Source organism: Kogia breviceps, chromosome 19 (assembly GCF_026419965.1).
Source record: "Kogia breviceps isolate mKogBre1 chromosome 19, mKogBre1 haplotype 1, whole genome shotgun sequence".
Taxonomy (NCBI): domain Eukaryota; kingdom Metazoa; phylum Chordata; class Mammalia; order Artiodactyla; family Physeteridae; genus Kogia; species Kogia breviceps.
In genome coordinates this window covers 17,518,627-17,534,851 of record NC_081328.1, presented here as the reverse complement: position 1 = coordinate 17,534,851, position 16,225 = coordinate 17,518,627, and the positions used below count along the sequence as shown (strand labels likewise).

Sequence of the window (16,225 nt, the reverse complement as noted above, 5' to 3'; positions counted from 1 at the left end):
CAGGATCACACAGCAAGTTTATGGAATAGCTGAGACAATAACTAGGTTTTCAGACTCTCGGTGCAGAAAGCTAGCCAGCCCCATAGAGGAATATTTGATGCCCCAGACTTCCCCTCCTCTTCTTACGCCCTTCAACCCTTTTTCAGATTTTTGCTGGGTATCTTCTGTGTGCACAATACTTTATAAAGTATGGTCCCTGCCCACAAAGAGCTTTCCATGTAAGATGCGTACATACATATGTGGTTGTGTGCATGTATTTATTAACACACACTCCCATATATGTATACATATACACACATTTATATACATACACTGATACAACAAAAGATGGTTGAAAATAATTGCCATATGAGTAATAATGTGTTGTCAGAATTCAGAATAAGCAAATGATATAGTACTTCTAACTGTGTGTGATAAATCCCCGAAGGCAGATGCTGGTCCTTGGGTGCTAGGAATTATTTTCATAGGAAAAAGTGGGAAGGAGGCTAAAAATATTTAGGAAGTAGCAACTAGGCCCATTTGACTGGAGTGTTATCCTTTGGTGGCACAGAGAAGTAGAAACGCCTAGAAAAGTAGGTTGAGATCGAATCACAATGAGTCTTAAAGGCCAAAATAAGGAGTTTGAATTGTGTGGGTCTAATGATAGATTAAGAGTCAGGTGATTTCAAGGGCTCAGTCAGAAGAGACTTGAAGGTATTAGGAAGAAGACCGAGGTTGGAGGACGCAAGGAACTAATTTTGGACCTGACGGTCTTAAAGTATGCCCACGGGCAGCACAGCCGGAAGGAATGTTCTTGCAGAATTAGACATGTCAGGCTGGAACATAGGTGCGGGGTCAGGGTTGGATGCATCAGTGCGGGGTCAGGGTTAGATGCGACTGACAAGGAAGACAATACAGTCAGGCATGAAAGGAGAGCTGTAAGGAGCCGCTGCCTCTGTAGGGTTGCTACTTACGCAGCTTCCTCTCAGCCTGTTTTAATCATGCAGAACCCTCCCTTTCTGTTATCCCCCCTCATCCCCCAGTTTTCTCCCTCTAGAGCCATGCCACTCACTGCAGCAGAGCAACCCCCATTCCTACCTTTGTCACCACCTGCAGTCTTAGCTGGACCTTCGAGACGTTGCTCACGTCCCTTCCTCCAAACCATGAACACCGACCTTTTTATTTCCTCTTGAGAACTCCTCGCATGTGCCTGCTCCCGCCCTTTCATTTAATCTGTTTCCCTGTGTGATCTGCCTTCCTCTTTCTCTTCTGCTTATCCAACTCTTACCATCCTTTGCAGTTCTTCTTGGATTCTTTTCTCCCACCCTGAACGCAGTGAGCAAGCCTTAGGCAAGTCATTTGACCTCCCTGCGGACGGGATGAGACTGTTAGACCCTGTACGTTGCTGTTGCCGGTTTGCTTTTATCTTAGGAATGCTGGATGATAAATACAGCTATCTTTTTAAAAGTCATCGTCTTGAGGTAAGCAACAAGCCAGTAGAGAATGATGATCTTAATCATCATGATGACACTGATGTTTGCTCTCCTTTTGAGAAATAGAAACAACACCCCCTCTGTACAGTAGGTGAATTTGTTATTCTTTAACCCAGAACTGGGTGGACAATATCAGCTTTATAGATGATTGGTTGCATAATTTAACTGTGAAAAGGCTTGTAGACTTCTAAAAAAGCTTAAAAGTGGCTCTCGCTTGGTGAATAATGTGTTTTCTTTTTTCTTTTTTTTTTTTCTCAACTAGCTATTCTGTCGTTGGTTTTATTGACAAAAACAAAGACACTTTATTTCAAGATTTCAAGCGCCTCATGTATAACAGGTAGGATTGAAATTTTATTGTTTTTATGTTATGCTCTTTGACATGTATGTATATTACATAATATGTATGCACATGATTATTTTATGTGACAATTTTAAGAGTTTCTGGTAATTTTTCTAGTTCTGCTTGATCACACTTAATGAGTGAAATAATATATTACTTTATGAATATAAAATCTGTAAACTTAGGGCAGGAACGCTGTTATTAATACGATGTTCCTTGATTTCCCTTGGGTTGCCTCCGTTTCTCTGTTCATTGCTGCCATCCTTTGGCACCCCTGCCAGTGTTCTCACCAGTCCCCCCGGCCAGGCCAGTGGCCATGGGAGAGTGTCAAATAACCTCTGGCTCAGCTGAAAGCTTTACATACTCAGATTCCCACTGTAGTGTCTTTGTAGTGTCTCCAGCTAAGGGACCGCCCTAATATCAGAGTGGCTCTGGTGTCAGTGGTGATAGATCCTGAGTGGTCAGAATCTTCTCACAATCCAAGAAAATGTGAAAAATATGTGGAGAAATAAAACCAGGCAGAGGATAGCAAGTTCACACCCAGTACGGATACCTTGGAAAGAAGGCCTACAAAGAAGAGAAGCTTCCTAGCCAGCTGCTTCTTTAGGATTAAAGTGTTGTCGCTCATGTATCAAGTCTACTCAGCCCATTGGTCAGTAGGTCAGACAAGGTGTATGGAGCACCTCTGAGCTACACGTTCTTCTGTGCTCTTGGGGTACAAAGCCCCTGCCCTCCTGAGGTCTTTTATTCTAGTGGAGATGACAGTTAATACACAATAAAACAACGAACCTTCAGGTGGTAACAAGTGCTGTGAAGAAAAGTAAAGTAGGTGAGAGATTGAAGGGTACAGACCAGGAAGGGGTGGGGAGGCATTACAGGTAGGGTGGTCGGAAAAGGCTTCTTAAAAGAGGGGTCATTTGAGCTGAGACCTGAGTGAAGTGAGACCATGAATCATGAACATGGTGGGGAAGAGAGGGAGAGCATTCAGGCAGAGAGAAGGGCTAGTTCACCAAGGCACTAAGGTGGGGAACGAGCTTGGGTGTGTTGAGGACAGCAGGAAGGCCAGTGTGGCTGAAATCAGTGAGGGGAGGGGAGAGCGATTGGTAATGACTGCAGAGAGGTCCACAGGGCCCAGCTCGTGAAGAGTCCATGAGCCAAGCATGATGGGAAGCCATTGGAATGGATGATGTGATGTGATCTCTACTTTAAAGAAATCATTGGATCCTCTGTGTGAAACCCAGACTGTAAAGGGCAAGAGTAGACATGCAGAGACCAGGTAGGAGGCTCGTTTAGTGATCCAGGCTGAGGCGTGGATGATGGTTACAGAGATGATGAAAAGTGCTCTGAGTGGGTGATGTTTTGAAAGTAGAGCCAGCAAGATTTGCTGATAGGTAGGATGTGTGGTGTGAGAAAAACAGAAATCAAAGATGATGTCTGAGCAATGGGGAAGGGATGCTTGATTATGTGAAAGACGAGAGGAGGCGCTCATTTTGGGGGGAAATCAAGAGTTTCGTTTTGGGTATGTTTTGTCAGAAGTGCGTTTTGGGCATCAGTTGAAAATGCCAAATAGGCGATTGTTTGTGTGCATCTAGAGCTCATAGTAAAGGCGGGACTAGAGATGTAAATTCATTGTCACCAGTCTATTGATAGTATTTAAAGCCATAGTCCTGGGTGGGTTTGTCTAGGGTGAACAGAGATAAAAAATAAAAGAGAGAAGAGGTTGGTTGAAAGATGAATCCCTGAGATACTCTACCATTTCGAGTCAAGCAAGGAAAGAGGAACTAACAAAGGAAACTGAGAGCATGCCTGTGAGTTAGGAAGAAAGCCAAGAATCTGGTGTCCGGGAGGCCAGGTCAAGTAAAAAAGATAAACTGTGTCAAACACTGTCAAGAGCAGAGTCCTATGAGGACCAAGATTCACCATTGGATTTGCAAACATGAAGGTCATTGGGACCCTGACAACACTGGCTTCAGTAGAGTCGTGAAGACAGGTGTCTGAGGGAAGCGGGCGGGAGAGAATGCAGAAAATGAGAACGTGGAGAAAGTGTGTTTCAACAGTTCTTTCAAGAGGTTTTGGTATAAAATGGTTCATCTGTATGGATGAAGGCTCCAAGAGCAGAGATGGAGCCATCATCACTAGAAAGTCACAGAGATGTGGGAATGTGAGAGGGGACCCACGTAAGAGCTGGTCTGGGGAGACGAGAGTTTCAGAAAGAAGTTTCAATGCTCGGTTTATCAGGTAAGATGCACCCATTTTGAGAGAGAAATCGAAGAGTCTGGCATTGCTCTATGTGTAGAAAATGTCAATAAGTCAAATCGGAAAACCGGCCTCAGTCGGCCAGTGACAAAGTCAGGCTGTGTTGCCCGGGGAAGGCAACCAGGCTGGGTACCAAGAGGCTGCACGGGGTGGCATTGGTTACCTTCTGGAATTATCACAGCCCAGAGGTTCTGCTCACAGAGAACAGCTGCACCTTCTAATGGTGGGTGCACGTAACCCCCAGCTCGCAGGGCCAATGCAGAAACAGACCAGCGAGCAGATTTATTTCCAGCAGACAATCGAACGGTCTCACGGTATGGAACACTTGCATGGGGATAACAGGCTCTTCTTCCCTATTGGAAAACCTGCCTGGGAAGTCAAATAGAACTCGGTTAACTGACCATGAGAAAGATCACCTATAGAATGCTTAGTTGCTTGATAAGCCTGGAATCAGAACAAAGGAACTTAGATAAATCCAACAATTAAGGGCATCAGTCTAAGATGAATCCATTTCACAACAGGGATGGTCTTGCCAAAGGTATAAAAACATTAAAAGTCTGTTCATTGCAACTTGTTGTATATATCTCCGTAGTAGGAAAGGCCTTGCCAGGGGGATGGCAAGTCTTGAAATTATTTTGGTTGAAACCATCCTCCTAGCTGGTGTTTAGATGGATACCTTTGCCTTTTCGATGCTTCTTCCATGGCTAAATGACCTTTCCAAATTCAATGCTTTCTTTCTTTATATCTGTTTAAAGAGTAATCCCTGGACCTCTAGTTCTGTAGAGTATCCATGCATGTGTGCAGGCACAGGCCGTGTGTGTGTATATAAAGGGAGGAGGCAAGGAGCAAGCAGGTGGCATGCGAGGTGCACAGATCGCTCTTTACCACTCTCCTGTTAGCCAGCTAAGTTCTGCCTTATCTGTTACACATACTGGGTTTCTGGATAAATAAGCTTCCCTTTTAAGGGAAAGTTTCTTTTAAATAAGTTTGAAAACTGTGTTGACTTACTGGCCTGAAAATTCTTCTTCTTTAAAACAATTGTATATGTCTGTTTTGATTCATTATGCATCAGTTCTACTGTTCAATAATGTAATAATAATAAACATCTTATTTCCTTCATTCTCAACATTCCCCCCTCCCTTCATCTACAAGGTAGTGTCTGAAACAAGACCAAAAGGGAGTAAGGTGGAACTGAGGGTATAAACTGCATAGACAAAGCCCGTGATTTTCTGTCTTTGATGTGCATCAGGATTTTCAAAGTGCACACGCTCTGGTTTCCGGAAATTCTATTCCAGAGGTGTTAGGAAGGCATCCAGGCATTGTGGGCACTAAAGGTTGAGAACCATTGCCTCAAGTTCTCTCTCTTCTAAAGATTGAAATGGAAAAGTTAAGGAAAAGCAATATACATTTATGTTGTCATTTTTATTGATACGTGTATCATTGGAAAATTGTGGAATAGGATTAGAAGGTAATAAAACTGGGTCCATGAACCACAGATCATGCATTATTTTATAGCCACTTTTGATGGTAGTTGGCACAGCTTGCTGGCAATGGCGAGGGTTAGGACTATTTTTCTTTTTCTGCCTTCATTCACAGACCCAGTCAGTCTTCACCTCACCGTTTATCTTCTTCACGCTTGTCATCCATTCTGGCAGTTTGCTGCTATTATTTAGAGCCGTTTTGTACAGAAATTTACTAGGAGTTTGGGAAACCAACTCAATTTTCTCAGTTTTATATCAGGAAAAGAAAAGTGGGCAAAATGATGGCAGCAGTAAACACAATTAGAAAAAAAATCCATGTTAGGTTTTTTCTATTCTCAATCCCCAATTAAAAAAAAAAAAAATTCTGAAGAGAGAAAAGTTTCCAGAATGCAAGCAACATTTCGAGTTCCAATTACTTTAAAATCAAAAGCACCCAATGTTGTGTTCGTTTCAGGTGTACAGCAAAGTGAATCAGTTACACATGTACGTATATCTGCTCTTTTTTAGATTCTTTTCCCATATAGGTCATTACAGAGTATTGAGTAGAGTTCCCTGTGCTATACAGTAGCTCGTTATTAGTTATCGATTTTATATATAGTAGTGTGTATATGTCAGTCCCAACACAACATTGTAAATCAACTATACTCCAATAAAAATTTTTTAAAAATCAAAAGCACCCAGAATGAAACAGGAAGAAAATCAGAGCTGAGACCAGCATACATGTTTATAAAAATGTCTCCACTGAGCCAAATAAAGAATACAGTATATCATTTTTAGCCTGAAAACTGGCCTTAAGTACACTTTAAGAATTGGATTGCAAGCGTCTTAGTGTCGCATCAATAAAATATTGTAACCGCGGGTGCTACCTATAAATGTGTTCATAATTCAGCTGCAGTAAAGGGATTTACTAGCTGACAATGTAAACGTGCTTATTTTCTCTTCCTATCTGTATTTTTTGAAAGACCTGGCTTTTTGTGACCTATACTGTATGAATATTTGTTTCAATTAAAAGATGCTTTCTCAAAAAAAAAAAAAAAAAAAAAAAAGATGCTTTCTCTTTCATGACTTCTGCCCATGACTTTGAGGATAGTTTTCCTTCTAGTGGTTTGTTCTTATAACGACCACCAAAACCATTTTATTTTAGGTATACGGTATCAGAGCTATACAAACCATTTGAGGATCCTGCATAATAATAACATCGAGGTCACTTTAAAGAAGTTTAAAGAATTTTTCAAATGTGGTCTCGTTTGTACACACCTGTCTTCTCACTCTGTGGTGCAGTATCTGTCATTATACTCTCAGCCTAATTTTCTGGGTGGAATCATTTTTCCAGTCAGGGCTTGTGAGTTCTGTCTGCAATGCAGTCGTGGCTCCCAGGATACAGTTCAACAGGATTGCTTAGCAATTTATATTCAGCTTATTTGAACGTAGCATTCAAACCGCTCTTTCTGTGCTTCTCAGTTCAAATCCTGTGCTGAAGAATATGTGGCCCGAAGGCAAACTGAGCATTACAGAGGTGACCAAGAGACCTCTGACTGCCGCCACCTTATTTAAGAATTCTATGATTGCTTTAGTAGACAACCTTGCATCAAAGGTAATTACTGTCTTTTTAAAATATCCATTTCATTTCATAGATTCCCTCCTGATACATGTTATAGAGAATGTATGTGTGGTTTGCTTTGTAGGTGATTATAGTAAATCAAATTGAAGAACATTTTTAAAGTGAGTGTTACAATAGAATTCTTAATCCTGTTTTGTTTGTTTGTTTTTTTAACATGGCTTGGTAAAACAGTCGTTTGTGTCCCAGGTGAAATGCTCTTCTTAAATTTGGGCCTTCGCGGGCCTCTCACTGTTGTGGCCTCTCCTGTTGCGCGGAGCACAGGCTCCGGACGCGCAGGCTCAGCGGCCATGGCTCACGGGCCCAGCCGCTCCGCGGCACGTGGGATCCTCCCGGACCGGGGCACGAACCCGTGTCCCCTGCATCGGCAGGCGGACTCTCAACCACTGCGCCACCAGGGAAGCCAAATTTGGGCCTTTTATCCTACTGTAGTCATTAATGGGAAAGTCTTAGTAAGATGTTAAAAAAAAAAAAAAAAAAAAAAAAGCAGTATACTACAGGCATAGTTTATGCCTGACAAAATAAACTTCCGCCCTATGCTGAAGACAGGGCCTGGCTTAAAAAAAAATCTTGAAATAAATTGTAACATACCATCTTTATGTTGTGTCTGAATACAAATGACCAGATAGAGGTTTAAGAGGAAGTTTAGTATTTATGTATTGTCCTTAGGCTGTTTTAAATAGTTGAAATAAAAAGATGTATTATTGGCAGTTATTTCTGCTTTTTATTGTTCCTTTGAGGTCTAATACTGTTTGATAACTTTAGTCTGGGATTTTTTTTCCCCTTAAAGAACAGATTTCTACTCTTAACTGCTGCTGTTGACAAGTTTGATAAATTAGGCAGCTTTCTGGGACTCATTATTTTTAGTGCCTTCATTTTTATCTTTCTCTTCTGGTGCTTTTCCAGTATATTTTTTTCTTCTTCATTTTTAACTTTTTTTAAAAAATCAACTTCCTCTCTAAAAATTTAAATCTATATTATTTTTGGTTACTTCCCTGTGGCTAAATTAGGCAAATGCCACAGAACACATCTATTCAGTAGCTTTCTATTCTTTTCCTCAGGATTCTTTGGCCTCAGGTGACAACAGATAAGCACAATGTGTTGGCTTGTTTAATCAAAAATCCAGAAAGGCAGGGAGGGGTTAAGGACACAGGAGCCGTAGACTAGAATACCCTTAGGGGCCCCTCCTCTTGTCCCTCAGCTTCTCTGTGCATGTCAGCTTCAGCCTGTCTCATCCAGCAAGAAGGAAAGTGAACCTAGAAGGAACGCATGAGATACAAGAAACAGAGTTGAACACAGAATTTTATAAAATGTATTTTATACAATACATTAATTATAAATATATTGTTTATAAAACATAATTCGATTTATTCAATTAACTAGAAAAGAATCACTTTTGTTTTCTAAATTTGGTAGTTAAATGTGAATTTTTTTAAAATAAAAATTCTAGAACCATTTATAATTTCTGTATGGGCAATTGCATTCAGCTACTAAACAACTGAACCCTCCCTCCCCAAATTAGTGGCTTAAACAAGAGAGACATTTATTTCTCTCTCTGTAAATGAAGTACAGGAGAAGTTATCCCAGCACTGGTACAGCAGCTCTAAGGTTGTTAGAGACAAGTTCCTTCTGTCTTTCTGCTCTACCATCCTAGTGCTTGGCATCCCTCCTCCTGGTCCAAGATGGCAATTGGAGCCTCTTCCCTTTTAAAGAGACTTCCTGGAAGTCTCATATAGCACTTTAGCTACATCTCATTTGCTGTACCTAATTGCCAAGGAAGCTGGCAAGTGCCTTTTTATCCTGGTCAGCAGTGCACCCAGCTAGAAGTAAGTTTTCTGTTTTGAAGTAGGAATAAAAGTACTGTGTGTGAGGTAGGCAGTGAGTCTAGCGGTCTCTGCTACAGCTCCCCAGTCTGTGTGTTTGTAGAGGTGGGGGAATGAGGGAGAGAGTAGGGAAAAGCAAAAGAATAGAGACAACCGATCAGTCTAATAGAAGGCAGGAAGGTGGGCAGGGCAGAAACAAAGGAAAAATGTTACATTTAGAAAATACGTACATGATAGAAATAAATCTAATTAATTGGTATTCACCATAGATGTAAATAGACTAAACAGACTGGATAGGTGGAAAATCCAGGTACAGGCATACCTTGTTTTATTGCAATTCACAGATAGTGCATTTTTTACACATTGAAGGTTTGTGGCAACCCTGCAACAAGTAAGTTTCCCAGCGCCATTTTCTCACTTGTATCTCTGTGTCACAGTTTGGTAATTTTTGCAGTATTTCAAACATTTTCATTATTGTTATATTTGCCGTGGTGATCTGTGACCAGTGATCTTTGATGATCTATGACTCGCTGAAGGCTTAGGTGATGGTTAGCGTTTTTTTTAGCAATAAAGTATTTTTAATTCAGGTATTTTTTTTTTAGGCATAATTCTATTGCACACTTAATAGACTATAGTGTCATGTAAACATAACTTTTATATGCATTGGTAAACCAGAAAATTCGTGTGACTTAGCCTATTGCAGTATTCATGTTATTGCCATGGTCTAGAACTGAATCTGCAGTAACACCAAGGTTTTGCCATGTTGTTTATAGGAGCTGCCTAGTTGACACTATGCAGAAAGATTAAGAACAAAAAGGTGGATAAAGGTATATCAAGCCCCCCCGCCAAAAAAAACCCTGGTGAAAGCAATATTAATGTGAAAAAACATAGAATTTAAGGGAAAAAAGTATTACCAGAGATGAAGAGACTAATCATAATAAAATATAAATACTCAATAAAGCCAATTTGAACTAGCTACCTAACAGCACAGCCATGATGGCACTTGAACTCTATGAAGAAAAAAAAAAAAACCTGAAAAAATGTAAAAGGCAAAATTGACAGGTCCACAATCCTAGAAGGAGATTTTAAACCAACTCTACCAGAAACTGATAGATCAAGCAAAAACCTTAGTAAGAGTGCAGCAGCCAAATTTAAACTTTATCTAATAGATCAAAAGATCTCTATACCCAGGGGATAAGAAATACATATTCCTTTCAGGTATACATGCAACATTTATAAGAATTGACCACATGCTAGGTCACAAAAGAAGTCTCAACTATTTTAACAAATGTATATATAGATGCATCTCCATCCTCACAGCAAATGAAATGAAAATCAGCATTAAAAAAGTTTTTTGTTTTTTTAATCTGCTTGGGAACTTAAAAATACTCCTGAAGTGGTCTACTTTTTATGCCTTTATTTAAAAAAAAAAAAAAAAAAAAAAGGAAGACTGAAAGTAAATGAGTTAACTTCAACTCAAGAAGCCAGAAAAAGAAATCCAAAGAAAATCTAAAGAAAAAATTAAGAAAATAATTTTTAAATAGCAAAAACTAAAAGTAATCAAAAAATTAATCAAATAGACCTTTAAAAAACTTATTTTAAAAAAGAGAAAATAATGTTAAGAGTGAAAAAATGATACAACTGTATATACTGCAGAGATTTTTTAAAGTATCAGAATATTATGAACAACTGTATGCCAGTTAATTTGAAAAATTAGTTTTCTAGAAAAATGTTATCAAAATTAACTCAAGAAGAAATAGAAAGCCTGAATAAATCAGTAACCTTAAAGATTCTGAATCACTAATCAGAAGTCTGCCTTCCCCCAGTTCTGCCAAGAACTTCAGGCCCAGATGGTTTTACAGATAAGTCTTAACAAATCCTTCGGGGAGCCAGTAATTCCTATCATACATACACTGTTTTGGAGGATGGGAAGAAGAGAGGCCACTACCCAATCATTTTATGAGCTTAATATTACCTTAGTACAAGGTTAACATGAAATAATGAAATTAGAGATGATTTTCACCTAGGAACATAAACATGAAGATTTTTAAAATACATGTAAGTAATGCATTTTCCAGCAACAGGGTGAACAAAGCACCTCTAAAACCAAGAGCAACCAAAAATTGGTAAATTATAAAAACTAACTTCCTGAATACGGTCATGAACTAACAAGAAAGCAAAGAATATGCAGGCCTGGTGCTGAGTGAAGGCAGAAATTAACTGAATGAAGGGAAAAATAACTAGAGCACCAGAGCTGCTTTCACCCTGTCAGCATCTGTTGAAGTGGGTGACTTTGAGTATAGGTATCCAAGGCTGGTCCTTGGAGGGAAGCCCAGGGCTTGCCCAGAGTAGGGTGACTAACAAGGGATCACAAACCACATGGATACTCACACATATGTACACACACAAACACACGCACACAAAAAGGTGGGTCTCCAGAGGGCTGCCTCCTCAGAGAGCTACCTCTAGAATGAGCTAGAAATAACCCCTCATTATCTGAAAGGAAAACTGCCTGTCTTGGTCCTTGGCACTGAGCCAAGCAGGGTGGGTGACCATCCCTTGAGAATTTATAATTGTAAGCCAGCTTTTATGAGATTTGCAGTCCAAATTCACACTACCTGGGTGGCCTACAAAAGCTCAAGCCTGGTCAATTCAGGTCTGGTATTGCCCCCAGGCATCTGATGGAAGCAAGGTGAGGGAACCACCTTCATTCCAGGCCTTAAAGAACTTCCACAGATGGAGTTCTAAGGAAAATAAGGAGTTCATAGTAAAAGATCTCCACACACATAAAGAAGCAAGACAGGACACAGGGAGAGTCAGACTAAACAACAGACTCATGAAAAATGTCTTATACTGGATTATCAGAAACAGGCTATAAGAATGTTTAATATGTTTCAAGAAATGAAAGGCCTGAAAATATGAGAACTAGTAGTAATTGAGAGCTTGTAACTAGGCAGTTGATAGAAATAAAAACTAAATAATTAAAACTCAGTGGATAGGTTTAATGTCAGTTTGGACAAAGCTGAAGAGAGAATAGGGAAATGAAAGAAACAATTGAAGAAATGATCCAGAATCCACTTAAAGAGACCAAGAAATTAAACCTATAAAAGACACATTAAGAGACATGGAAGATAAAATGAAAAGGTCTAACATGCATCTAACCAGATTCAAACAAGGAAAGGAGAGAATGGGTAAAACGATAGAAGGAAAAGAAAAAAGAATTTCAAGAATGATGAAAGACACCACTCTACAGGGTCAGGAAGTCCAGTGTATCCCGAGCTAGAAAAATTAAAAGAAATCTGCTCCCAAGCACCTAGTGAAACCCTAGAATACCAAAGACAAAGAAAATACCTTAAAAGCAGATTAGCTTTGAAGAGAAAATAACTAAACCAGAATTCTATACCAAGAGACTTTATATTTTTCAAGAACAGAGACACAACAAAGAATCTTTCTGAAAAATAAAAACAGAGAGTTAGAACCACAGTAAAGGATATGTCAGATAGGAGGATGTCTGATTACTGAATGAAAGTCTGAAATGCAAAATGAAGAGCAAAGAAATTGGTAAATATGTGGGTGCATATAAATAAGCTGACTCTGTAAAATAATATTTTATTGGATTAAAAATACAGGTTAGAGCTAAGTAGCACAACAACAATAGCATATAAATTGGAAGGGTGGGTGATTATAATTCAACTGTTTAAGGTCCTTGGTTGTTCAGGAAAAGGATAAAAGTATTGGTTAGCTTATAACTCTCATGAGTTTATAAATACATATAAAATTTTCTAGTGTAGTCATTGAAAGAATAGAAATGAGTTTTTAACTTCCAAACTAGTGGCTGGGGGTGGGGGAAGCCAGAATGAGAAAAAAAATCATTAGTCCTAAAAAACATAGGAAAGAGGAGACAAAATAACATAGGAAAGCTGGGACAAATAAAGATGGTAGAAATAAATCCAAATAGTAATACAGTGAATATAAATGGAGAAAAATTATCAAATCAGATTAAAGAAAAAGAATACAGATATATTGCCACTTATTAATGACATCTAATCATAACAGAAAAGTTGAAAGTTTACATTTAAAAAGATATATCAGGCACATTCTGACATTCTGGAATCACCTTAATCCAATTTCAGGACCTGTAGTGGCTCAGCAGTGAGCTGCCTCCCATCCCGGAAAGTGCCAGACTATTTTCCATTCACCTTTAACTCCCAAGTTTAGCTCTTCAGGATTCCAGACCAAAGTGTAGTTCTGCATCCAAGGTCTCAAGTTCCAGCTTTCATCACCTGAACCCCACAGGCTGTCAGCAGCTGTGCTCAGCCTCACGGCTGCCTCTCCAGATCGATGGTTGCCTCTAAGACAAGCAATCCTGAAGGCTGGCTTTACCCCTCTGGACTTTAGTCTTACTCTCATCTTGGCTATGTTATCAGCTCTTGATGCACTGAGATTTCTCCCCTCTCCCCATATTTTGTGTAGCACTTTTTTTCAGTGACTTCCTCAGGAAGGTTGATATGAATTACCTAGTCCTCCATCACCAGAAGTGCATTTTCTCAGAGTCTGCACAGTGGTTTTTGTTTTGTTTTGTTTTACTTTTAAAATTTTTATTTATTTATTTTATTGACATACAATTGACATACAACAGTATATCAGTTTCAGATGTACAACATAATGATGCAATATTTGTATATTTTGCACAGTGATCACCACAGTAAGTCTAATTAACATCCATCACCATGCACAGTTACACTTTTTTTCCCTGTGATGAGAACTTTTTAAGATTTACTCTCTCAGCAGCTTTCAAATATACAATACAGTATTATTAGCTATAGCACACAGTGTTTTTAAATGCATGTCTTATCGCCACCTAGATTATAAGTCTTTTGAATCTAACGAATGACTTCTAATTTTATATACTTCTTGATACCTCATAAAGCACTCTGAACAGACGGTCAGTAAATTATTAAATGAACTTGAATTTGCTTTTGACTCTATTTGATACTGTTCAACACATGTTAAATATCAATAGGTGAATATCTATCTAAATCAGGTATCTTCTGCCTAATACATATACTGATTGGTATACTTTGGCAAAGGATGTTTTTCACAAAAATATAAGGAGAAACAGGTTTGTAAGTGCAAGATAATAAGATCACTGTCAACTTTGGGAATTTAACCTTAATAAGACACTTAGAATTTGTCAGATTTAGGATTTCTTAGGTTGAGTCAATCTGGATATTTACAAAGGAGAGAAGAGGCGGCGTTTATAAATTGAAACAATGCTGATTAAATATAGAGAAAGTATTTCCACTAGCTTCCTTATCTGAAAGTTTTTATGTTACTAACCAGAATGAAAGAACATTCACCCCCCCCCCCCTCGCCTTAGCTTGTCATGAAGTGTCTCTTCCAGTGTTACCACTTCCTGTGCATAATCAGTCAATACTGGTAAAATTCCATTCAACTGGTTTCGGTTTAGTAAAGTTACTTATACTACTCAAATGATACCTTACACTAAGATTACTTTGCCCACATGATTGCATAAATTATTGAGTTCAAAATATTTTCTAATTCATACTGTAATTTTCTTTTGGACCCGAGGGTAATTTAGAAGTATATTTCTTAATTTCCAATCATATTTGATTTTCTAATTATCTTCTTGCTCTTGATTTCTAGCTTAATCTCATTTGATCAGAGGATAGACTGTGTGATTTCAGTCCTTAGAAATTTGTGACGTTTTCTTTGTATGTTTTGTTATGTATTAAAATTATTTACGTTTGGGCTTCCCTGGTGGCGCAGTGGTTGCGAGTCTGCCTGCCGATGCAGGGGACACGGGTTCGTGCCCCCGTCCGGGAAGATCCCACATGCCGCGGAGCGACTGGCCATGGCCACTGGACTTGGGCGTCCGGATCCCGTGCTCCGCAGCGGGAGGGGCCACAACAGTGGGAGGCCCGCGTGCCGCAAAAAAAAAAAAAAAAAAATTATTTACATTTAATATTGTGTATACATCCATTAGTTTGCTAGTCATATTATTATTGTCCAGTGTTTCTGCATTCTTACTAATTACTTTGTTTTGTCAGTGCTGAAACGTGTGATAAAACCTACTTTGGGGCTTCCCTGGTGGCGCAGTGGTTGAGAGTCCGCCTGTGGATGCAGGGGACGCGGGTTCGTGCCCCGGTCCGGGAAGATCCCACATGCCGTGGAGCGGCTAGGTCCATGAGCCATGGCCGCTGAACCTGCACGTCCGGAGCCTGTGCTCCGCAGCGGGAGAGGCCACAGCAGTGAGAGGCCCGCATACCACAAAACAAAAACAAAAAAACCTACTTTGATTCTGAACTTGTCTACTTCTTGTTGTACCTTCCATTTTTGCTGTAAATATTTTGAGAATTTATTAGGCTTATTCAAGTTAGAACTGTTATATCTTCCTAGTGTTTGAGTCATTTATCACTGTGAAATGTCTTTATATTGCTTTTTGCCTTAAAGTCAGCTTTGCATGAATAAAAAAGTTAAAAGCAGCTTTTCTTTTGGCCAGGGCTTGCACGGTCTGTCCTTTTCCACCATTTTACTTTCAACCTTTCCATATCCTTATGTTTCAAGTTTGTCCCTCATAAATAGCATATAGTTAGTTTTGTTTTTTATCCCTTCTGACCATCTTTGTCTTTCAAATAAATCATTTAGTTCATTTATTCTTTTTTTTTAATGAGTTTATTTTATTTATTTTGGGCTGCGTTGGGTCTTCGTTGCTGTGCACAGGCTTTCTCTAGTTGCGGCAATTGGGGGCTACTCTTCGTTGTGGTGTGCGGGGTTCTCATTGTGGTGGCTTTTCTTGTTGCGGAGCACGGACTCTAGGCACGCGGGCTTCAGTAGTTGTGGCTCGTAGGCTCTAGAGTGCAGGCTCAGTAGTTGTGGCGCACAGGCTTAGTTGCTCCGCAGCATGTGGGATCTTCCCAGAGCAGGGCTTGAACCCGTGTCCCCGGCATTGGCAGGCGGATTCTTAACCACTGTGCCACCAGGGAAGCCCAGTTCATTTACTCTTAACATAGCTACCGTATGTTGTATTTAAATCAGCCATCTCATTAGTGCTTTCTCTTTGTCTCTTCTATATTTCTTTTTCTTTGCTTCCTAGCCTTTTTGATTGATTACTGTGGGCAAAAGGTAAACAAAATTCTATTCCTTCTGCTTGATAACCTCAGTTAAATTTCTAGCTCTGTTCCCCTGTTAACCTAGTATGATGTATATCAACT

General features: G+C 39.5%; 1 protein-coding gene across 4 annotated transcripts in view; it reads left to right on the top strand.

Annotated features, from left to right (window-relative positions):
• MYO1D (myosin ID) overlaps positions 1–16,225 on the top strand; it is a 352,561-nt gene that overhangs the window by 128,028 nt on the left and 208,308 nt on the right. For 3 of the 4 annotated variants that reach the window (XM_067021776.1, XM_059047839.2, XM_067021775.1), the window contains 2 exons: positions 1,735–1,809; positions 7,011–7,143. In XM_067021776.1, the coding sequence (XP_066877877.1) occupies positions 1,735–1,809; positions 7,011–7,143 (208 nt within the window). Of the gene's footprint in view, positions 1–1,279; positions 1,563–1,734; positions 1,810–7,010; positions 7,144–16,225 lie in introns of those variants that run through there. The other variant, XM_067021777.1, reaches the window with a different exon arrangement.